The 26,682-nt window shown below is 44.2% G+C and overlaps 1 protein-coding gene across 1 annotated transcript in view; it reads right to left on the reverse strand.

Annotated features, from left to right (window-relative positions):
• LOC130125486 (DNA (cytosine-5)-methyltransferase 3A-like) overlaps positions 1-26,682 on the reverse strand; it is a 204,094-nt gene that overhangs the window by 102,346 nt on the left and 75,066 nt on the right. Inside the window, exons 5-6 of the mRNA XM_056295062.1 lie at positions 19,744-19,781; positions 19,424-19,540 (exon numbers count right to left, since the gene is read on the reverse strand). Coding sequence (XP_056151037.1) covers positions 19,424-19,540; positions 19,744-19,781 — 155 coding nt within the window. The remainder of the gene's footprint in view (positions 1-19,423; positions 19,541-19,743; positions 19,782-26,682) is intronic.

The following is a 26,682-nucleotide window of genomic DNA, read 5'->3' on the forward strand; positions in this document are numbered from 1 at the left end:
ATATGTTGCAGTGTGACATGTCACATATATGTTACATTGTGACATGGCATACACATGTTGCAGTATGACATGTCACATATATGTTGCAGTATGCCATGTCACATATGTTGCAGTATGACATGTCACACACATGTTGCAGTATGACATGTCACACATATGTTGCAGTATGACATGTCACACATATGTTGCAGTGTGACATGTCACATATGTGTTGCAGTATGACATGTCACACATGTTGCAGTATGACATGTCACATATATGTTGCAGTATGCCATGTCACATATGTTGCAGTGTGACATGTCACATATATGTTACAGTGTGACATGTCACATATATGTTTCAGTATGCCATGTCACATATGTTGCAGTGTGACATGTCACATATATGTTACAGTGTGACATGTCACATATATGTTTCAGTATGCCATGTCACATATGTTGCAGTGTGACATGTCACATATATGTTACATTGTGACATGGCATACACATGTTGCAGTATGACATGTCACATATATGTTGCAGTATGCCATGTCACATATGTTGCAGTATGACATGTCACACACATGTTGCAGTATGACATGTCACACATATGTTGCAGTATGACATGTCACACATATGTTGCAGTGTGACATGTCACATATGTGTTGCAGTATGACATGTCACACATGTTGCAGTATGACATGTCACATATATGTTGCAGTATGCCATGTCACATATGTTGCAGTGTGACATGTCACATATATGTTACAGTGTGACATGTCACATATATGTTTCAGTATGCCATGTCACATATGTTGCAGTGTGACATGTCACATATATGTTACAGTGTGACATGTCACATATATGTTTCAGTATGCCATGTCACATATGTTGCAGTGTGACATGTCACATATATGTTACATTGTGACATGGCATACACATGTTGCAGTATGACATGTCACATATATGTTGCAGTATGCCATGTCACATATGTTGCAGTGTGACATGGCATACACATGTTGCAGTATGCCATGTCACACACGTGTTGCAGTGTGACATGTCACACATATGTTGCAGTGTGACATGTCACACATATGTTGCAGTGTGACATGTCACACATATGTTGCAGTATGCCATGTCACACATATGTTGCAATGTGACATGTCACACACATGTTACATTGTGACATGGCACACACATGTTGCAGTATGACATGTCACATATATGTTGCAGTATGACATGTCACACATATGTTGCGGTATGCCATGTCACATATATGTTACAGTGTGACATGGCATACACATGTTGCAGTATGACATGTCACACACATGTTGCAGTATGCCATGTCACACATATGTTGCGGTATGCCATGTCACACATATGTTGCAGTGTGACATGGCATACACATGTTGCAGTATGCCATGTCACACACGTGTTGCATGGTTTCACATTTTGAAAAAAGAACAGGATTTATTTGTATCATGGTGTTACAAGTTCATGTGCATAGAGGTAGAGGATCACTACAGGTTTGTGTGTGCATTCATGGTGTAACACTACACTTCTCTGTCCACCTCACAAACAAAACACTACACTTCTCCTCTGTCCAACACACACACACACACACACCACTACAACACTACAACACTATACTTCTCTGTCCACCTCACACACACAACACTACACTTCTCCTCTGTCCAACACACACACACACACACACCACTACAACACTACAACACTACACTTCTCTGTCCACCTCACACACACAACACTACACTTCTTCCTCTGTCCACCTCACACACACAACACTACACTTCTTCCTCTGTCCACCTCACACACACAACACTACACCTCTTCCTCTGTCCACCTCACACACACAACACTACACTTCTTCCTCTGTCCACCTCACACACACAACACTACACTTCTTCCTCTGTCCACCTCACACACACAACACTACACTTCTTCCTCTGTCCACCTCACACACAACACTACACTTCTCTGTTCACCTCACACACACAACACTACACTTCTTCCTCTGTCCACCTCACACACAACACTACACTTCTCTGTTCACCTCACACACACAACACAACACTTCTCCTCTGTCCACCTCACACACACACAACACTTCTCCTCTACCCAACACACACACAATACTACAACACTACACTTCTCCTCTGTCCACCTCAAACACACACTCACACACACACACACACATACACACACACAACACACTACACTTCTCCTCTGTCCACCTCACACACACACACACACACACACACACACACACACACACACACACACACACACACACACAGACATACAGACACACACACACACACACACACACACACACACACACACACAACACTACACTTCTCTGTTCACCTCACACACACAACACAACACTTCTCCTCTGTCCACCTCACACACACACAACACTTCTCCTCTACCCAACACACACACAATACTACAACACTACACTTCTCCTCTGTCCACCTCAAACACACACTCACACACACACACACACATACACACACACAACACACTACACTTCTCCTCTGTCCACCTCACACACACACACACACACACACACACACACACACACAGACATACAGACACACACACACACACACACACACACACACACACACACACACACACACACACACATCACTAGTATGCTCCATCTAGCCAGCCCAGTGGTGCATCTATAAACAACAAGCATGTGTGTGTGTGTGTGAGAGAAAGAGAGAGAGCGGGGGGGGGTGAAAAGTAGGGGTGAATGGGAGAGAGAGAGAGAGCGGGGGGGGGGTGGAAAGCAGGGTGAATGAGAGAGAGCGAGAGAGGGGGGGTGAAAAGCAGGGTGAATGGGAGAGAGAGAGAAAGAGCAAGAGAGAGAGAGTGAGGGGGGTCAAAAGTAGGGGTGAAAGGGAGAGAGAGAGAGAGAGAGAGCGGGGGGTGAAAAGCAGGGTGAAAGGGAGAGAGAGAGAGACAGAGAGAGAGACAGAGCGAGGGGGGTGGAAAGCAGGGTGAAAGGGGGAGAGAAAGAGCAAGAGAGAGAGAGCGAGGGGGGTCAAAAGTAGGGGTGAAAGGGGGAGAGAGAGAGAGAGCGGGGGGTGAAAAGCAGGGTGAAAGGGAGAGAGAGAGAGAGAGAGAGACAGAGAGAGAGACAGAGAGAGAGAGTGAGGGGGGTGGAAAGCAGGGTGAAAGGGGGAGAGAGAGAGAGCGGGGGGTGAAAAGCAGGGTGAAAGGGGGAGAGACAGAGAGAGACAGAGAGAGAGAGAGAGCGAGGGGGGTGGAAAGCAGGGTGAAAGGGGGAGAGAAAGAGCAAGAGAGAGAGAGCGAGGGGGGTCAAAAGTAGGGGTGAAAGGGGGAGAGAGAGAGAGAGCGGGGGGTGAAAAGCAGGGTGAAAGGGAGAGAGAGAGAGAGAGACAGAGAGAGAGAGAGAGAGAGAGAGAGAGAGTGAGGGGGGTGGAAAGCAGGGTGAAAGGGGGAGAGAGAGAGAGAGCGGGGGGTGAAAAGCAGGGTGAAAGGGGGAGAGACAGAGAGAGACAGAGAGAGAGAGAGAGCGAGGGGGGTGGAAAGCAGGGTGAAAGGGGGAGAGAAAGAGCAAGAGAGAGAGAGCGAGGGGGGTCAAAAGTAGGGGTGAAAGGGGGAGAGAGAGAGAGAGCGGGGGGTGAAAAGCAGGGTGAAAGGGAGAGAGAGAGAGAGAGAGAGACAGAGAGAGAGAGAGAGACAGAGAGAGAGAGTGAGGGGGGTGGAAAGCAGGGTGAAAGGGGGAGAGAGAGAGAGCGGGGGGTGAAAAGCAGGGTGAAAGGGGGAGAGACAGAGAGAGACAGAGAGAGAGAGAGAGCGAGGGGGGTGGAAAGCAGGGTGAAAGGGGGAGAGAAAGAGCAAGAGAGAGAGAGCGAGGGGGGTCAAAAGTAGGGGTGAAAGGGGGAGAGAGAGAGAGAGCGGGGGGTGAAAAGCAGGGTGAAAGGGAGAGAGAGAGAGAGAGACAGAGAGAGAGAGAGAGCGAGGGGGGTGGAAAGTAGGGGTGAAAGGGGGAGAGAGAGAGGAAAAGAGGCTGTAATGTTGTGAGTTACAACTCTGAACTTTGATGAACCCTGTGTGCTGGTCACTGCTTTTACTCCATGCCTGACCCCCGTGACCCCGCCCCCTGACCTGTCCAATGACCTCTCCAATGAGCCATTCTCCCACCACGCCTCCTTTATGACCGTGACCCACCCTGACCTCAAGATGAACTTATCATTCCCCAATCACACACACACACACACACACACACACACACACACACACAACTGAATGTGTGCCTGCACACACTTACCAACACATATACACACATAACTACACTTTCCTTATAAATGTACCTATAAATCAATCAATACATCAATATCGTCACCTTCTTAAAATAATGGCCTAAGTCATATTTTCAAGTTTTTCAAAAAACAGAATAAACTGAAACAAATATAGCATATATGATATTTCTTAATCATTTCACACAAAAAGGTTATGACAATATATGACTATTGACATACAAATAACGCTGTCTGATATGTCAAGATATGTCCTGACCGCGTGAGTGTGTTTCTCACATGACCGCTGTTATCAGACTGTTATAAGATAAGACTTATTACACTGTTATCAGACTGTTATCAGACTTATATGTCTGTTATCAGACTGTTATAAGTCTTATCAGACTGTTATAAGATAAGACTTATTAGACTGTTATCAGACTGTTATCAGACTTATATGTCTGTTATCAGACCGTTATGCGATTGCTATCAGACTGTTATAAGACCGTTATAAGACTGTTATCAGACTGTTATCAGACTGTTATCGGACGTATTATACTGTTATCAGACTGTTATAAGATAAGACTTATTACACTGTTATCAGACTGTTATCAGATAAGACTTATTAGACTGTTATCAGACTGTTATCAGACTGTTATAAGATAAGACTTATTACACTGTTATCAGACTGTTATCAGACTTATATGTCTGTTATCAGACTGTTATAAGTCTTATCAGACTGTTATAAGATAAGACTTATTAGACTGTTATCAGACTGTTATCAGACTTATATGTCTGTTATCAGACCGTTATGCGATTGCTATCAGACTGTTATAAGACCGTTATAAGACTGTTATCAGACTGTTATCAGACTGTTATCGGACGTATTATACTGTTATCAGACTGTTATAAGATAAGACTTATTACACTGTTATCAGACTGTTATCAGATAAGACTTATTAGACTGTTATCAGACTGTTATCAGACTGTTATAAGATAAGACTTATTACACTGTTATCAGACTGTTATCAGACTTATATGTCTGTTATCAGACTGTTATAAGTCTTATCAGACTGTTATAAGATAAGACTTATTAGACTGTTATCAGACTGTTATCAGACTTATATGTCTGTTATCAGACCGTTATGCGATTGCTATCAGACTGTTATAAGACCGTTATAAGACTGTTATCAGACTGTTATCAGACTGTTATCGGACGTATTATACTGTTATCAGACTGTTATAAGATAAGACTTATTACACTGTTATCAGACTGTTATCAGATAAGACTTATTAGACTGTTATCAGACTGTTATCAGACTGTTATAAGATAAGACTTATTACACTGTTATCAGACTGTTATCAGACTTATATGTCTGTTATCAGACTGTTATAAGTCTTATCAGACTGTTATAAGATAAGACGTATTATACTGTTATCAGACTGTTATCAGACTTATATGTCTGTTATCAGACCGTTATGCGATTGCTATCAGACTGTTATAAGACCGTTATAAGACTGTTATCAGACTGTTATCAGACTGTTATCGGACGTATTATACTGTTATCAGACTGTTATAAGATAAGACTTATTACACTGTTATCAGACTGTTATCAGATAAGACTTATTAGACTGTTATCAGACTGTTATCAGACTTATATGTCTGTTATCAGACTGTTATAAGTCTTATCAGACTGTTATAAGATAAGACTTATTACACCGTTATCAGACTGTTATCAGACTTATATGTCTGTTATCAGACTGTTATAAGTCTTATCAGACTGTTATAAGATAAGACTTATTAGACTGTTATCAGACTGTTATCAGACTGTTATAAGATAAGACGTATTATACTGTTATCAGACTGTTATAAGTCTTATCAGACTGTTATAAGATAAGACTTATTAGACTGTTATCAGACTGTTATCAGACTGTTATAAGATAAGACTTATTAGACTGTTATCAGACTGTTATCAGACTTATATGTCTGTTATCAGACTGTTATGCGATTGCTATCAGACTGTTATAAGATAAGACTTATTAGACTGTTATCAGACTGTTATCAGACTTATATGTCTGTTATCAGACCGTTATGCGATTGCTATCAGACTGTTATAAGACTGTTATCAGGCTGTTGTAACACTGTCATCATACCGGTTTAAGACTGTTGTAAGACTTTAATAAGACTGTTTTCAGACTATTATAACACTATTATCAGATTGTTATCAGCCTGTTGTAAGACTATTTGCTATAAGACTGTTATCAGACTGCTGGAAGGTTATTATCAGACTGTTATCAGACTGTTATAAGCCTGTTATCAGACTGTTGTGAGACTGTTATCAGACTGTTATAAGTCTGCTATCAGACTGTTATACAATTGTTATCAGACTGTTTTAAGTCTGTTATCAGATTGTTTAAGACTGCTATCAAACTGTTATAATAATATTATCAGACTGTTGTAAGTCTTATTAAACTGTTATCAGACTGTTGTGATTCTTATCAGACTGTTATAAGTCTGTTATCAGACTGTTATAAGACTGCTATAAGACTATAAGACTGCTATAAGACTTCTATAAGTCTGTTATCAGACTGTTATAGGACTGCTATAAGTTTGTTATCAGACTGTTATGAGACTTATGAGACTGTTATAAGACTGCTATAAGACTGTTATCAGACTGTTATAAGACTGTTATGTCTGTTATCAATAAGTCTGTTATCAAACTGTTATCAGACTGTTATAAGACTGCTATAAGTTTGTTATCAGACTGTTATAAGACTGTTATGAGACTTATGAGACTGTTATAAGACTGCTATAAGACTGTTATCAGACTGTTACAAGACTGTTATGTCTGTTATCAATAAGTCTGTTATCAAACTGTTATCAGACTGCTATAAGACTGTTATCAAACTGTTATCAGACTTATAAGACTGCTATAAGTCTGTTATCAAACTGTTATCAGACTGTTATAAGACTGCTATAAGTTTGTTATCAGACTGTTATAAGACTGCTATAAGACTGCGGTGAGCCATGCACGCCTTAGTGGCGGTTAACGCTGCAGGTCATTGCTAGTCCGTGTTAAATGCTAAGTAGCCGTATAGGAAAGCCACTGCAGTGTAACTGAAAACTGCACATTGAATTCCTTGTGAAAATTAAATTCTAAGCTCAATGGTATGACATTTTCCCCAACTTTGTCCATTGTGCCTTCATCCAACTTTTGAGGAAGAGACGACTTCAGATGCTGGACTGCTGAGTTCTTTCCTATGCTGGAGCAAACGGCTGAGGAGCAGCCTGGATGTGCTGCAGAGGACCTGGCCTGCAGCCAGCCACATCAACCAGCAGTATGAAGGAGCACACAAGGCAGCCATTAAAAACATTTCACCTCTCTTACATCAGAACACACAGTGGCACATGCAAACTGGAGCCAGTACAACTTGTGTATATATATAAATAACTTGTTCACAGGAGCACCTTTAATGCTTCCTAAAGTGATTAAAAAACAAACGATGCACATTCCTGCATTACATATGTGCTCTACAAATGTACGCACAGATGGAAAAGAAAAGAAAAGAAACCACTTACACACCGGACGTCACAGCTCTGCAAATGCACTCTTTCCTCTCTCACTTTCTTTTCCTCTCTCATTTTCTTGCCTCCTTTCACTTCCTCCTCCTCTGACAAGTTCATTTCTCTGACTCTGCTGCTAAACCAGCCCCGACTCACTTACAACCTCACATGTCAGTCCCGGTTCCTCTCTGCTGATTGGCCAGCAGTGGATTGTGTGATTTACGCACAGTGAGGTGTTCCCTTCACCAAGCAGATGTTTAGATGACCACCCCCTACACACAGACACACACACACACGCACACTTGCACACACATGCATACATATGTGTGTGTGTATGTATGTATATGTATGTGTGTGTGTGTGTGTGTGTGTGTGTGTGTGTGTGTGTGTGTATATGCATGCATATACATACATATATACACGTGTGTGTGTGTCTGTGTGTGTATATATATATGTATGTATGTATGTATGCATGTATATGCATGTATATGCATGTATATACATATATACACATGTTGTGTGTGTGTGTGTGTGTGTGTGTGTGTGTGTGTGTGTGTGTGTGTGTGTGTGTGTATACATAGTGCAAGCATACGATCTTGTTAATGGTATTACAATTAATTGTGTGTTTTTTTGCCCAAATAGGGTAATGAGCTGATTTCTGGAAAGAAAATGTTGGTTGGTATAGAAGCAGGAAAGGCTCAGAGGGATTATAGTGGAGAATACAGTGGTCTATACATCTGGATCTGGAGTGGAGAATACAGTGGTCTATACATCTGGAGTGGCGAATACAGTGGTCTATATATCTGGAGTGGAGAATACAGTGGTCTATACACCTGGAGCGGAGAATACAGTGATCTATATATCTGGAGTGGAGAATAGAGTGGTCTATATATCCCGTAGTGGAGAATACAGTGGTCTATACATCTGGAGTGGAGAATACAGTGGTCTATATATCTGGAGTGGCGAATACAGTGGTCTATATATCTGGAGTGGAGAATACAGTGGTCTATACATCTGGAGTGGAGAATACAGTGATCTATACATCTGGAGTGGAGAATAGAGTGGTCTATATATCTGGAGTGGAGAACAGAGTGGTCTATATTTCTGGATCTGGAGTGGAGAATACAGTAATCTATACATCTGGAGTGGAGAATACAGTGGTCGGTACATCTTGATCTGGAGTGGAGAATACAGTAATCTATACATCTGGAGTGGAGAATACAGTGGTCTATATATCTGGAGTAGAGAATAGAGTGGTCTATATATCTGGAGTGGAGAATAGAGTGGTCTATATATCTGGAGTGGAGAACAGAGTGGTCTATATTTCTGGATCTGGAGTGGAGAATACAGTAATCTATACATCTGGAGTGGAGAATACAGTGGTCGGTACATCTTGATCTGGAGTGGAGAATACAGTAATCTATACATCTGGAGTGGAGAATACAGTGGTCTATATATCTGGAGTGGAGAATAGAGTGGTCTATATATCTGGAGTGGAGAACAGAGTGGTCTATATATCTGGAGTGGAGAATACAGTGGTCTATACATCTGGAGTGCAGAATACAGTGATCTATACATCTGGAGTGGAGAATAGAGTGGTCTATATATCTGGAGTGGAGAACAGAGTGATCTATATATCTGGAGTGGAGAATACAGTGGTCTATACATCTGGAGTGGAGAATAGAGTGATCTATATATCTGGAGTGGAGAATACAGTGGTCTATACATCTGGAGTGGAGAACAGAGTGATCTATATATATGGAGTGGAGAATACAGTGGTCTATACATCTGGAGTGGAGAATAGAGTGATCTATACATCTGGAGTGAAGAATAGAGTGGTCTATATATCTGGAGTGGAGAACAGAGTGGTCTATGTATCTGGAGTGGAGAACAGAGTGCTCTATATATCTGGAGTGGAGAATACAGTGGTCTATACATCTGGAGTGGAGAATACAGTGGTCTATACATCTGGAATGGAGAACAGAGTGGTCTATATATCTGGAGTGGAGAATAGAGTGGTCTATATATCTGGAGTGGAGAATAGAGTGGTCTATATATCTGGAGTGGAGAATAGAGTGGTCTATGTATCTGGAGTGGAGAACAGAGTGATCTATATATATGGAGTGGAGAATACAGTGGTCTATACATCTGGAGTGGAGAATAGAGTGATCTATGCATCTGGAGTGAAGAATAGAGTGGTCTATATATCTGGAGTGGAGAACAGAGTGGTCTATGTATCTGCAGTGGAGAATAGAGTGGTCTATGTATCTGGAGTGGAGAATAGAGTGGTCTATATATCTGGAGTGGAGAACAGAGTGGTCTATATATCTGGAGTGGAGAATAGAGTGGTCTATATATCTGGAGTGGAGAATACAGTGGTCTATATATCTGGAGTGGGGAACAGAGTGGTCTATATATCTGGAGTGGAGAATAGAGTGGTCTATATATCTGGAGTGGAGAATAGAGTGGTCTATATATCTGGAGTGGAGAATAGAGTGGTCTATATATCTGGAGTGGAGAACAGAGTGGTCTATATATCTGGAGTGGAGAATAGAGTGGTCTATATATCTGGAGTGGAGAACAGAGTGATCTATATATCTGGAGTGGAGAATACAGTGGTCTATACATCTGGAGTGGAGAATAGAGTGGTCTATGTATCTGGAGTGGAGAATAGAGTGGTCTATATATCTGGAGTGGAGAACAGAGTGGTCTATATATCTGGAGTGGAGAATAGAGTGGTCTATATATCTGGAGTGGAGAATACAGTGGTCTATGTATCTGGAGTGAAGAATACAGTGGTCTATACATCTGGATCTGAGTGGAGAATACAGTGGTCTATATATCTGGAGTGGAGAATACAGTGGTCGATACATCTGGATCTGGAGTGTAAATTAAAACCTGAACTGAAGAGAAGCCAGTGTTACTCCCTGAAAAGAAAGGTTTTGGGTAGACAGAACAGCTGGCTGCAGCTCAACTGACTGACAAGAGAAAAAAGAAGCATACAGGCAGAAATCTGGAAACGGTTAACCTCTGTCTCTTCCAGTCCTGCCTCTCTCTTTCACTCGCCCTTCACCCCCTGCTCTCTTTCATTCTCCTCCTCATCGCGCCGTCCCTCTCTGTGTTAAACTATGTCTCAGCTTTCCTCTCCATATTTCAAACTTTCTCTCCACGCCCTCTTTTTATGTTTCTACACTACACACCTCCCAGTCACTTGTTCTTTCTTTCTCTTTCTTTTCTTCATTATCCAGAGGCAAGTGTGTGCAGACATACACAGCATGTCTTTCTGTATGGTAGGAAGTCTTTGTAATCACATGGCTTGGGGCCAGATCTGGGAATAATGTGGACATCCCAGATAAAAACATCAGCACTTGTAGGCTGGACCAGCCAGCGGGGCCAGCCCTACAACCGCGAATGTCCCCGAGCGACCATGTTATTGAGTGACTGACTGAGTGATCATGTTTGATATGATTGGGCCGCTGGATCAGGTGACCAATGATGTCACTGAAGTTACACGAATGGTCGGCCAGCCCGCCCTACAACCACCAATGTCTGTCAGTGATCACGTCACAGCTTGATCCCACCGGGTCACATTCTGGCTGCAACCCGGCCGCTGGAGCTACGCTAGACAATGCGTTGAGACTCCACCACACGTGCTGCAGTGCATTTCAGAAGCAGCTCTCCGCTCCGCTCTGCTGAAATGCCTAGTCCATTTTTGACAGAAGCTGCGTAAAGCTGCACAGAGCAGGTCGAGCCAGACAGGAAGTCAGAAAAAGGAACAGCGCAGAGCATCCGGTGAATTTTCCAAATTCTCAAAAGCTAAACCACCTTTGATGGTGTCTCCCATTTCCAGTCTGTATTCAGTACAGGTATTCCAGTACATTATCCCAACCACCTGGTTATCCCTCAGTGTGTCTTGATGCATGCTCCATGCATGCTCCTTGATAGGGAGGAACGATGGTTTGAACGGGGAGTAAAGAGACCATCATCTATGTTAAGAAGAGGGAACGACCATCCCTGAACTGGGGGGGGGGGGGGCTAAGAGTATATCTGTCACCGTCTTACAATGCTGTGATTGCAACTATTCCCCAATCCTCTGTGAATAGTACACATGGCCACCGAAACTGTAGTTAATGGGCACACCCATATTTGATCATGAAGCTGGTCGTTGGTTTGGGTCGCGAGGCACTGTCTTGTACTGTGTTGTTTATAAGGGTGGGGACACCTTGCAGTCAGTTTAGACTGATGGTGTCATGTAGATGAGTGATGAATAAATGGTGTATCCAGATGAACTGATTCAACCTTCTTGGACTTTCAGTGTATGCTTTCCCAGCTGGCATTTCACACCCTGCTATGAAGTGCTGTTAAGTGCCAGACTGTCTCAGGGGTGTGGAGCCAAAGCCTGCAGATGACCTCAATATTTTCTGTCTTGTCTATCTGTGTTTTATTATTTGATGCATGTCATGGAGACATGCGCTTTACCAATGTCTCGCATTACATGACTATTTTGTTCTAAATGGTCTTTGACAACGACACTTTCAACTTCTGGAACCCTTCAGTCATCCTATATGTCAAGTTGAGTCATCTTGAATCTGTAAACTAAGAATGGAGAGTTGTTCTGCCAAAACAACAAGGTGATGGAAAACAATTCATCTACCCAGGATTCCCTGCTTCAGCACTGGAGATAAGCTGCCTACTAGGCTGGGACCTGGACTGGCCCAGCAGCAGACACCCAGCCCTAAAGGTTGTGTATGAACATGGAACAGACAGCCAGTCCTGACTTCCTGGCTGGAGTACCCTACCCGTGGCATCTAAAACCAGAAGCAAACTGGTAAAATGTGGGTGGGTGCAAAGGCAGGAATAGTTGAGGTGCAGTGTTGGTGCAAGAAGGCACACTGAAAATGCACAGAGCTTTGCAACTGAAAATGTGACGAATAATGAGATTATTGTCCTACATGCTATTTCAAAGAAGTAGATGTTGATATTAGCTGTGTAAACACCCGTGCAGCTTACTCATCAAACAGTGTACGTCTGTGACTATAACGCTGTCAACACCAGACTCGAATCCAGACTTGCTCGATCGATGTCAGATATGAACTGATCCAATTCAAAGTCACCCATACACTCCACTATTGGAAGACCAAACGACACAACATTTACCCACCCGTTTCTGCATTGTGTGATAGATGCAGAGTTGCAAAAGGTTCTCTCGCGCATCTGTTCTGGCTCTGTCCTCACTTACACAAATGTTGGTGTGAAATGTTCCAGTGGTTCTCCCGAGTCTACGAAAGGGGCATTCCTCCTGATCCAGAACTGGCACTCCGGATGCTCGGAGTCTGCTTTAAGCTGTACACCCGAGGAACAATCGGCATTGACGGTTGGCATGGTGGCTGCCAAGAAAATGATCCTAACAGAGTGGAAATCAAATACGCCCCCCTGCGTTCAGAAATGGCCCAACGAAATGATCATTATCATACAGATGGAGAGAATACACTTCCATAAAGCCAAAGCCCCCAATAGATTCCCGAGCATATGGGCTTCACTCACCGACTGTCTCAAAGAGAAGAAATGTTTAATTACGGTCTGTAGTGATGCCTTTCACCTTTTATCCGTACTCTTGTAGTACCTGACTGTGTCATTTCTTGAAAACTGCCGTGAACCAAGTTATATTATATACGCACCTATAGTATATGTCTGGCAGCTTTTTCCCCTTTCTTCCTTTTTGTTGTTTTGTTTTTGTTTGTTTTTTTGTCTGTTAATTTTTGTTTTATTTTGTTTCAGCCTGTTTGTGTGTCTTGAATGTAAAACTGAAAATACAATGTTTTTTAAGAAATGCTGTGAACATGAGAAGTGCTGTGTGAAATGATGCCGCCGCCAGGTATGTATGATAGTGTTAGAGGCAGCTGTTCAGAAGCGTGTGATGATAGGTCAGCGTGTCTTCTGAGTTCTACACACTGGGCTGCACTTTGCACAATTTAAAGGGACTTTTGTAATGAGATCAGTGTTTCCCCTAACATGGAAGGTCATGCGTGGGGGGCCCCTCTGGGCAGGTTTGGCATTGGGGGTTAGGGTGGTGGGAAGAACATGCCACACTCACATTTACATATTTATTGACCACGTCATCCCGATCACGATTACTGACAACTAGTACGAGTCAGACTGCAAAGCACTGCGAAAGTAGAGCGCCGCTTTCGGTGTGGAGTCTATTTCTGGTGCTTGTGTTGGCGAGTTCCTGCAGAAACAAACCACAGAAGATAGTGCGACTGACGACATATGACCGCAGCACGTCGTTTACGCTCACGTCCAGGTTATGCTCCATCTTTACGCTGACACCGATTTACAATATCGGCTGTGAAACACTGTTCACGGGTTCTGTTTTCCTGTTGTTTTCCTGCTGTTTCTCTGCATTCTGGAGTGTGTCTAAACTACATGTTAAGCAGAAGCTTTCCTTTATTGTTACGCCGCGTTTGTTAAGTGATACCTTTGTGGTGAAAGTGTTCATTTTGTCATGAGGGCCTTTCCAAGATCCGAGCCGGTGCGCCTGCTGAGCCGTGACGATGCCCTGCATCCGTCGCTTGTCACGCCACATGCAGAACGGGAAATCTGGAGCCCACATGACACATCGCCCCATCACCTCATTGTATTTTGACATGGACTCATGGAGGGCACCAGTGCGTCACCTTCACTATACTTTGCAGTCCGGTGCACCAGGCATACGTGGTGCACCGGGCCATAGACTATAAAAAAGATGAACACAGCACTTGCACACCCATTAGCTTCTGAAGGAGCCTTCTGAAGCGTTCAGTTTGGCTTTGTGCTTACTACGTCTTGTCGATTGTTGGAGGTAGAAAATCCAAATTTGGGTAATAAGATGGCGCATGGGTGGAGCTGGGGTGGGAGCTCAGCAGCAGACAGGTTAACAGACTTGTCAATCAAGGCAAACGCACACCGAACACGCCACGTTTTGAATCCTTAACGGAACAATCATTTTCAAAATAGCCAACCTCACACTGTGTGCCAGACGATCAAGCGATCGAGACCCCGACGTTACTGAGTTTGTGTTTACAGGCAGAAGTTGGGAATTCTCTTTGACTTACGTGAGACTGGACTATTTTTGGACCTAGCCACCTCACTAACGCGATTATAAAACTATCAAATCATAAAGTCGTAATGGAGCAGCACAAAAAGACACAAGCGCTTTTATCCGCGGCATTCATGTTATCTTGCTAAGCCACTTAAGGGTTGGAAGAGCAAGGTGATGAGAATCAGAAACACAAAGCAAGACGCACACACACAGAGGGTGGGTGAAAAGACACTGAACAGGAAGCCACACACTCTATTCTGCTGTACCCACTCCCGTCCACTGCTTCTGTCATGCAGTGAGACAGACACACACACACACACACACACACACACACACACACACACACACACACACACACACACACACACACACACACACACACACACACACACACACACACACACACACACACACACACACATCTCTGCTCGAGCTTACACACACAACCTGGACATTTAGGAAGCCACCACTTCTTCTTGTCAAACATTGTCTGATGACCAGGAATCAGGAGCATGACCAGGAACATGACCAGGAATCAGGAGCATGACCAGGAATCAGGAATATGACCAGGAACATGACCAGGAATCAGGAGCATGACCAGGAATCAGGAACATGACCAGGAATCAGGAGCATGACCAGGAATCAGGAGCATGACCAGGAATCAGGAGCATGACCAGGAATCAGGAACATGACCAGGAATCAGGAATATGACCAGGAAAATGACCAGGAATCAGGAGCATGACCAGGAATCAGGAACATGACCAGGAATCAGGAACATGACCAGGAATCAGGGGCATGACCAGGAATCAGGAGCATGACCAGGAATCAGGAACATGACCAGGAATCAGGAACATGACCAGGAACATGACCAGGAATCAGGAACATGACCAGGAATCAGGAACATGACCAGGAATCAGGAACATGACCAGGAATCAGGAGCATGACCAGGAACATGACCAGGAATCAGGAGCATGACCAGGAATCAGGAACATGACCAGGAATCAGGAGCATGACCAGGAATCAGGAACATGACCAGGAATCAGGAACATGACCAGGAATCAGGAGCATGACCAGGAATCAGGAACATGACCAGGAACATGACCAGGAATCAGGAGCATGACCAGGAATCAGGAGCATGACCAGGAATCAGGAACATGACCAGGAATCAGGAGCATGACCAGGAATCAGGAACGTGACCAGTAATCAGGATGACCAGGAATCAGGAGCATGACCAGGAATCAGGAACATGACCAGGAATCAGGAGCATGACCAGGAATCAGGAACGTGACCAGGAATCAGGAACATGACCAGGAATCAGGAACATGACCAGGAACATGACCAGGAATCAGGAGCATGACCAGGAATCAGGAGCATGACCAGGAATCAGGAACATGACCAGGAATCAGGAACGTGACCAGGAATCAGGAACGTGACCAGGAATCAGGAACATGACCAGGAATCAGGAGCACTTGGTCATTTCACTTCACGCACTTGCGCACATGAAATTAAACGAAATGCCGTTTCCCCTGGCCCACAACACAAAGACAACAACACACCCAAAACTACAAGAACACACATACCCACACTGACACACATATCCCAACTAACACACATACCCACACTAACACACATACCCACACTAACACACATATCCCAACTAACACACATACCCACACTAACACACATACCCACACTAACACACATATCCCAACTAACACACATACCCACACTAACACATGTACACAAACTAACACACGTACACAAACTAACACACATATCCCAACTAACACACATACCCACACTAACACACATCAAAACTAACACACATATCCAAAGTAACACACATACCCAAACTAACACACATATCCAAACTAACACACATACCCAAACTAACACACATACCCAAACTAACACATATCCAAAGTAACACACATACCCAAACTACCACACATCAAAACTAACACACATATCCAAAGTAACACACATACCCAAACTACCACACATATCCAAAGTAACACACATACCCAAACTACCACACATATCCAAACTAACACACATATCCAAACTAACACACATATCCAAAGTAACACACATATCCAAACTACACACATATCCAAACTAACACACATATGCAAACTACACACATATCCAAACTAAACAAAGATCACTGTCCAAGGGAAGGAACGCCAGCCAGGATGACTGTCAGAACTGCCGGTCTGTATGGGTTAGCAGTTAGCTTAGCCTGCCCCGCTTCCGTATCCTGTCAGACCACCCTCGCCGTTCCCTCCTTGTGCGCAGCTCCAGGCAGGGGCGGTGGTCCCCGGGCCCACCGGACGCGGCAGACCAAGCTCTCCCAGCCTATCCAGCGCCAGCTCTGCCAGCCATCCAACGAAGACAACACTTCGATGCAGGCGTGGACAGAGACACTGCATGGACGATACTGGGTGAGGCCGCCGCAAACGCGAATTCGCACAGCCATCTTGCCACACCGGAAGCGGATGACAGAACTTTTCAAATCAATCACAGCACAAGGTTTAGGTAATTCTCAGTTAGTGCTAGTTTTGAAAATCATATGATAGCCTTGTCTCTTGGGAACCACAAGGGATGTCTCTGGGATTTGAATAAAAGTCATAAAAGATTTATATTTTATGCTATGTTTTGGCAATAAGAAGAACAGCAGACATAATCATGGTGGTACTGCATGTGGACACTGATTTTCTGCAGAACACATAAAAACGTGTGAAACATACAATGAAGCACTTCTGTAAAACAGAAATGGAAAAAATGCCTCTTTGATTTTGTCATCCACGATAGTATTGATATGAAGATGAAAGCTTGTATCTAATGACTGATACAATGTTACTGGATGGATGTCATTGAAAAAATTAAATTTGCCATGGGTGTCGAAGTCTGCTGTAACAATGACATCACCAGAACCCTCTTGTAACTGTTGAAACATGTTGCTTGTTACCTAGGTAAAACATGTTACCAAGGTAAAACATGTTACCAAGGTAAAACATGTTATCTAGGTAAAACATGTTACCAAGGTAAAACATGTTACCTAGGTAAAACATGTTATCTAGGTAAAACATGTTACCAAGGTAAAACATGTTACCAAGGTAAAACTCGGCCTGTCATTTCAGAAGCTCTGCTAACAAAGCTGCTGAATGCAAAATTAGACAAACAACACAAAGAAGGGAAATGGGACTCAGAGTGGAGGGTGTGCCGGTAAATCACAATAGTATATACAGAAGGGGTGTTAACAGTACAAGGCCCTACTGCTGAAAATACAGCCACATACAAACTGTGTGTCAGCCTGTCTGTCTCTCCTGCACTGCCCAGAACACACTAACTGTCTTGCATTGAGATAACCACCCTCACGCTCATCTACTACTGCTACTACTATTACTACTACTGCTACTCGACTACTACTACTACTACTATTACTACTACTACTACTACTACTACTACTTTCAGCTGCTCCCGTTAGGGGGCGCCACAGCGGATCATCCGTTTCCATCTCTTCCTGTCCTCTGCATCTTCCTCCGTCACACCAGCCACCTGCATGTCTTCCCTCACCACATCCATAAACCTCCTCTTTGGCCTTCCTCTTCTCCTCTTCCCTGGCAGCTCCATATTCAGCATCCTTCTCCCAGTATACCCAGCATCTCTCCTCCACACATGTCCAAGCCATCTCAATCTTGTCTCTCTTGCTTTGTCTCCTAACCGTCCAACCTGAGCTGTCCCTCTAATATACTCCTTCCTAATCCTGTTCTTCTTCATCACTCCCAGGGAAAATCTTATCATCTTCACCTCTGCCACCTCCAGCTCCTCCTCCTGTCTTTTCATCAGCGCCACTGTCTCCAAACCATATAACATAGCTGGTCTCACAACCATCTTGTTAACCTTCCCTTTAACTCTTGCTGGTACCCTTCTGTCGCAAATCACTCCTGACACTCTTCTCCACCCACTCCACCCTGCCTGCACTCTCTTCTCCACCTCTCTCCTGCACTCCCCGTTACTTTGGACAGTTGACCCCAAGTATTTAAACTCATATGCCTTCGTCACCTCCACTCCTTGCATCCTGACCATTCCACTGTCCTCCCTCTCATTCACGCATAGGTATTCCGTCTTGCTCCTACTGACTTTCATTCCTCTTCTCTCCAGTGCATACCTCCACCTCTCCAGGCTCTCCTCAACCTGCACCCTACTCTCACCACAGATCACAATGTCATCCGCAAACATCATAGTCCATGGAGACTCCTGATCTGATTTATGATCACTACCATATTTATGACCATTACCGTCACTCTCTCATAATTTCTAAAATTCTCACTTCGAGTGAGTTTGTCTGTCTGCCTGTTGCTTATTCCTGACCTGCTGCATACACGTTACCTCCCTGTCTTCTCTAGCTCTAACATACACACATGCACTACTACTCGTTCTCTGGGAATTTCTCTCCTAAGATGTAATATTTGTTGTGATACATGTCCTCCCCCACCTCTATCTTCCAGCGACTGAGCCATTCATCTCTCTGTCTCCTGCTGATGTAGTAGGGGTCTCCTGCCTGGAAAGTCACTCTGGGAACTGGTCTTCTCCTCAGCCTTCCACCCTCACACTGCACACACACACACATGCGAGTGCATGCATGCACATAAACACATACTTGTAAAATAGCAGTGGCATTTAATTTATTATTTACATTATTTACATTACTGTTAGCTTTACCTAAAATCTGACAGTGGAAAATTACTGTTGATGCTGTGGGGTAAAAAGGCTTCAACACAGAACACTTTGGGAAAACACAACTGTTTTCCATACCTCTTTGGGAGAGTCACAGGTCCTGTCATCTGGTTCATCTGGAAGATGAGAAAACTAAGTTAAGAAAAATCAGCGATTTGCAAGTATTCAACAAAACGGCTGGTAAGTTTTAGCTTTTCATCCCTTTTCTCCTATATCTAAATAACAAATGGGAGTTTGAGGGTTCTGCACAGTATCTTAGCTGTCCCTAGGACCGCACTCTTCTGGACAGAGACCTCAGATGTTGTTCCTGAAATCTGCTGGAGCCACTCTCCCAGTTTGGGGGTCACAGCCCCTAGTGCTCCTATTACCACTGGGACAACTGTAGATTTCATCTTCCACATTCGCTCTAGTTCTTCCTTCAGACCTATGCATTTCTCTAGCTTCTCGTGCTCTTTCTTACTGATGTTACCATCGCTTGAGATTGCTACATCAGTCACTACTGCTGTCTTCTGTTCTTCATCAACCATCACAATGTCTGGTTGGTTAGCCAGCACCTGCTTGTCAGCCTGGAACTTGAAGTCCTACAGTACTTTAGCTCTGCCATTCTCAACCACCTTTGGCGGTGTCTCCCATTTGGACTTGGAGACTTCCCGGCTATATTCAGTACAGATATTCCTATACCCAGCCACTTGGTTATGCCTTTCAGTGTATGCTTTCCCAGCTAGCATTTTACATCCTGTTACTAAGTGCTAGATTTTCTCAGGGGTGTCTTTACACAGCCTGCACATGGGTCTTTTCTGGTGTGGTAGACCACTGCCTCAACCGATCTGGTGCTAAGTGCCTGGTCTTGTGCTGCAATGATCACAGCCTCTGTGCTGTCCTTCAGTCGAGCCTTTGCTAGCCACTAGTGGGATTTCTCTATCAGCCATGTCTTCTCTCTGTCATTGGTACATTCCATGGAGAGGCGTGGTCTTCCATCGTACCTCCTCTTCTTCCTCCACATTCTGTCTTCTGCTGCCTGAGGTATTCACTCAGCAGTTCGCCCTGGGGGGGGGGGGGGGCTCTTTCTGATGTACTCATGGATGTTCGTCCTTTCATCTTCGATAATGTCATTCACTGACTCTCACTAATCCTCGACCCCCATCTTTTTGTTTATCGTACAGTCCCAGGCCACTGGACTTCAGGTGGAACCCTCCATGCACTGTGAGGGGTTTCCTTGTCCTGATATCTGTGGCCTTTACCTCATCCTTTGGCCAGCTTATTAGTCCAGCTGGTTATCTGATGACTGGTAGGGCCTATGTGTTGATGGCTTGGATCTTATTCTTCCCATTGAGCTGGCTCCCCAGGACCTGTCTCACTCTCTGGAGGTATTTGGCTGTAGCTGACCTCCTTGCTGCCTCCTTATGGTTTCCATTTGCCTGTGGAATACCAAGGTACTTGTAACTGTCCTGTATGTCTGTTATCCTGCCACCTAGTAATTCAGTCCTTTCAGTCCTCGCCACCTTCTCTTTTTACTACCATTCGACTGCACTTGTCCAGTCCGAATGACATCCCAACGCTGTAGATCCTGGTGAGGTGGATCAGCGAGTCAATGTCTCGCTCATTCCTGGCACACAGCTTGATTTCATCCAGGTATAGGAGGTGGCTGATGGTAACTCCACTTATGAACCTGTATCCTTTTCCATTCTTTGTGATAATCTAACTGAGGGGGTTCAGACCTATGCAGAACAGCAGCAGGGATAGTGCATCGCCATGGTAAGTGCCACATTTGATGGTTACCTGTGTGATTATCTTTGAGTTGGCCTCTAGTGTTGTTTTCCACAGCTGCACTGAGTTCTTGATGAAGGCTATTAGTGTCCTGTTTGCTTTGTATAGTGCCAAGAACTCCTGTAACACTTTGTGGGTCATTGAATTGTAGGCTTTCTTGAAGTCAGTCTAGGCTGTGCTGAGGTTGGTCAGTCTGGTCTTAGAGTCTTTGGTGAATGCTCTTCTATCAACCAGTAGCTGATGCTTTGACCCTCTGGTGTTGTTCCCAACTCCTTTCTGAGTTTCGCTCATGTATTGACTCATGAGCCCATTCAGCTTAGCTGCTATGATGACTGACAGGATCTTCCATATTGTGTTGTGGAGAGGGAGGTTATCAGCCAGTAGTTTGAAGGTTTTTTTACCTTTGTGGGGATCCTTCATGATCTGTATTATTCTCCCTTGTTAGCCAATCGGGTTGACACCCTGATGTAAGCAGCTAGTTCATCTGTGTTGCCAGCCATTTAAGGAGTGCTGTTAGCATCTTCAGCCAGTAGGTGTGAATCATGTTAATCATGCTTGAGACTCGTCGTTGGTTGTCGGCCACTGTGACAACTAGTTCTTGTTCTGGGACAGTGCTGTGGTCTGCTCTTGCATCAGTGTTGTGTGATGCCTCCTTTTCCCATATATCCTTCTAGTATTGCGCAGTCTCTGCTCTGGGTGGGTCTGATGTTGTTCCCTTGTTACTTTGCTGCTGGGAGTACACTTTGGATGGTTCTTTGAGAAACAGACCATTTACTCTTTTGGCTTCTGCTTCTCTAGTGTATCTCTTCAGCCTGGCAGCCAGAGCTGTAAGGCGTTGTTTGGCAGTTTCCAGGGCCTTACTTATGGATATCTTACTGTACTTCAACCAGGGCCTGTCTTTCATCACACCTTTTTGCACCTCTGTTAACTGGCTTGCATTTCTTGTACTGCTCTGATCTTGGCTTCCAGCCTTCTCTTCCATGGAGGGTAATGTTGGTGACCTTAGTTCTTAATCCTGTACTCAAGCATCTCCAGGATTACGGTTGCAGTGGCATATACAAGCTTGTTGGTCTCTGCTGTGGTGGCAGTCGAGATATTGCACACACACACACACACACACACACACACACACACACACACACACACACACACACACACACACACACACAACACACACACACACACACACACACAGGGTGGCACAGTGGTTAGTGCAGTCGTCTCACAGCAAAAAGGTCCTGGGTTCGAGCTCCGGGGTAGTCCAACCTTGGTGGGTCATCCTGGGCCATCCTCTGTGTGGAGTTTGCATGTTCTCCCCGTGTCTGCATGGGTTTCTCCGGGGGCTCCGGTTTCCTCCCACAGTTCAAAGACATGTAGGTCAGGTGACTCAGTCGTACTAAATTGTCCCTAGGAATGAATGTGTGTGTGGGTGTCGGCCCTGTGATGGCCTGGCGGTCTGTCCAGGGTGTCTCCCCGCCTGCCGCCCAACGACTGCTAGAATAGGCTTCAGCACCCCCGCGACCCTGAGAGCAGGATAAGCGGTTAAGACAATGGATGGATATATATATATATATATATATATATATATATATATATATATATATATATATATATATATATATATATATATATATAACTTTGTTAAAAGAAACACTCAACAGAAGGGAAAGTGCTCAACAAATAAGGAGCAAAATAATCCAGTGAGTCAAGTGGTTTCAAAAAACTTTCCCGAGTAGCTTTATTGACAGCTGATGATTGCTTGTACTGTCTCATAAAGAATTTACTTGACTCACTGGATTACACACATATATGTGTGTGTGTGTGTGTGTGTGTATATATGTGTGTGTGTGTGTGTGTGTGTGTGTGTGTGTGTATATATTTATATATATATATATGTGTGTGTGTGTGTATATATTTATATATATATATGTGTGTGTGTGTGTGTGTGTGTGTGTGTGTGTGTGTGTGTGTGTGTGTGTGTGTGTGTATTCTTATTTCGACTGCTCCCTTTAGGGGGCACGACAGTGGATCTTTCATTTCTTTCTGTCCTCTGCATCTTCCTCTGTCACACCAACCACATAAAAGCCCTCCAACATTTCAATAAACCTCCTCTTTGGCCTTCCTCTTCTCCTCTTCCCTGGCAGCTCCATATTCAGCATCCTTCTCCCAATATACCCAGCATCTCTCCTCCACACATGTCCAAACCATCTCAATCTTGTCTCTCTTGCTTTGTCTCCAAACCGTCCAACCTGAGCTGTCCCTCTAATATACTCGTTCCTAATCCTGTCCTTCTTCATCACTCCTAGTGAAAATCTTATCATCTTCATCTCTGCCACCTCCAGCTCCACGTCCTGTCTTTTCCTCAGTGCCACTGCAAACAAGAAAGGGCTCAGAACCGATCCTTGATGTAATCCCACCTCCACCTTGAACCCATCTGTCATTCAAACCTTGCACACCTCACCATTGTCACACTTCCCTCATACATATCCTGCACCACTCCTACATACTTCTCTGCCACTCCTGACTTCCTCATACAATACCACACCTCCTCTCTCGGTACTCTGTCATAAGCTTTCTCTAAATCTACAAAGACACAATGCAACTCCTTCTGGCCTTCTCTATACTTCTCCATCAACATTCTCAAAGCAAACATCACATCTGTGGTGCTCTTTCATGGCATGAAACCATACTGCTGCTGCTGATCACCACCTCTCCTCCTCTTAACCTAGCTTCTATTACTCTTTCCCAAATCTTCATGCTGTGGCTGATCAACTTTATACCTCTGTAGTTGTTACAGTTCTGCACATCGCCCTGGTTCTTGAAAATCAGTACCAGTATGCTTCTTCTCCACTCCTCAGGCATCCTCTCACTTTCTAGGATTGTGTTAAACAATCTAGTTAAAAACCCCACTGCCATCTCTCCTAAACATCTCCATGCCTCCACAGGTATGTCATCAGGACCAACTGCCTTTCCACTCTTCATCCTCTTCATAGCTGCCCTCACTTCCTCCTTGCTAATCCGCTGAACTTCCTGATTCACTATCCCCACATCATCCAACCTGCTCTCTCTCTCTCATTTTCTTCATTCATCAGCCCCTCAAAGTACTCCTTCCACCTTCTCAGCACACTCTCCTCGCTTGTCAGCACATTTCCATCTCTATCCTTGATCGCCCTAACTTGCTGCACATCCTTTGCAGCTCGGACCCTCTATCTAGCCAATCGGTGCAAGTCCTTTTCTCCTTCCTTAGTGTCTAATCTGTCATACAACTCACCATACGCCTTTTCCTTTACCTTTGCCATCGCTTTCTCTTTATTCTCGTGTGTGTGTGTGTGTGTGTGTGTGTGTGTGTGTGTGTGTGAGTGTGTGTATACATACAGTGCATCCGGAAAGTATTCACACCCCTTCACTTTCCCCACATTTTGTTATGTTACAGCCTTATTCCAAAATGGATTAAATTCCTTTTTTTTCATCAATCTACACACAATACCCCATAATAGCAAAGCGAAAAAGGTTTTGTAGAAATTTTTGCAAATTTATTAAAAATAAAAAACTGAAATATTGCATGTACATAAGTATTCACACCCTTTACTCAGTACTTGGTTGAGGCACCCTTGGCAGCGATTACAGCCTCAAGTCTTCTTGGGTATGAAGCTACAAGCTTAGCACACCTATATTTGGGGTATTTCTCCCATTCTTCTCTGCAGATCCTCTCCCATTCTTCTCTGCAGATCCTCTCGAGCTCTGTAAGGTTAGATGGGGAGCGTCGCTGCACAGCTATTTTCAGGTCTTTCCAGAGATGTTCAATGGGTTCAAGTCTGGGCTCTGGCTGGGCCACCCAAGGACATTCACAGACTTGTCCCGAAGCCACTCCTTCGTTGTCTTGGCTGTGTGTGTAGGGTCGTTGTCATGTTGCAAAGGTAAACCTTCGCCCCCAGTCTGAGGTCCTGAGTGCTCTGGAGCAGGTTTTCATCAAGGATCTCCCTGTACTTTTGCTCCATTCATCTTTCCCTCGATCCTGACTAGTCTCCCAGTTCCTGCCGCTGAGAACATCCCACAGCATGATGCTGCCACCACCCTGCTTCACTGTAGGGTTGGTATTGGCAAGGTGATGAGAGGTGCCTGGTTTCCTCCAGACGTGACATTTGGCATTCAGGCCAAAGAGTTCAATCTTGGTTTCATCAGACCACAGAATCTTGTTTCTCATGGTCTGAGAGTCCTTTAGGTGCTTTCTGCAAACTCCAAGCGGGCTGTCATGTGCCTTTTACTAAGCAGAGGCTTCCGTCTGGCCACTCTACCATAAAGGCCTGATTGGTGGAGTGCTGCAGAGATGGTTGTCCTTCTGAAGGTTCTCCCATCTCCACAGAGGGAACGCTGGAGCTCTGTCAGAGTGACCATCGGGTTCTTGGTCACCTCCCTGACCAAGGCCCTTCTCCCTGATTGTTCAGTTTGGCTGGGCGGCCAGCTCTAGGAAGAGTCCTGGTGGATCCAAACTTCTTCCATTTACGAATGATGGGAGACCACTGTGCTCTTTGGGACCTTCAAAGCTGTAGACATTTTTTTGTACCCTTCCCAGATCTGTGCCTCGATACAATCCTGTCCTCAGAGATCCACAGACAATTCCTTTGACCTCATGGCTTGGTTTCTGGTCTGACATGCACTGTCAACAGTGGGACCTTATATAGACAGGTGTGTGCCTTTCCAAATCATGTCCCATCCATTGAATTTACTACGGTGGACTCCAATCAAGATGTAGAAAGATCTCAAGGATGATCAGTGGAAACAGGATGAACCTGAGCTCAATTTTGAGTGTCATAGCAAAGGGTGTGAATACTTATGTACATGCAATATTTCAGTTTTTTATTTTTAATAAATTTGCAAAAATGTCTACAAAACCTTGTTCACTTTGTCATTATGAGGTATTGTGTTGTAGATTGATGAGGAAAAAAAGGAATTTAATCCATTTTGGAATAAGGCTGTAACATAACAACATGTGGGGAAAGTGAAGGGGTGTGAATACTTTCCGGGTGCACTGTATATAGGAAAACTGAGGCCTTTCCAGAGCTGTACTGGCCCACAATGATTTTAAAATATATAAGGAAACCTTAACTGTAAACAATCATTTGTCAACCCAACAGTAAATGACATGTGGTTTTCATATCCTGCCACATGCACTTTGAATGAGATGTTTCCAATATTACAAGCGAAGACAATTCATGCAAAATCTAAAACGGTCTTCAGGACTTGGAACTG

The sequence above is a fragment of the Lampris incognitus genome, chromosome 15, assembly GCF_029633865.1.
Source record: "Lampris incognitus isolate fLamInc1 chromosome 15, fLamInc1.hap2, whole genome shotgun sequence".
NCBI classification, from domain to species: Eukaryota; Metazoa; Chordata; class Actinopteri; order Lampriformes; family Lampridae; genus Lampris; species Lampris incognitus.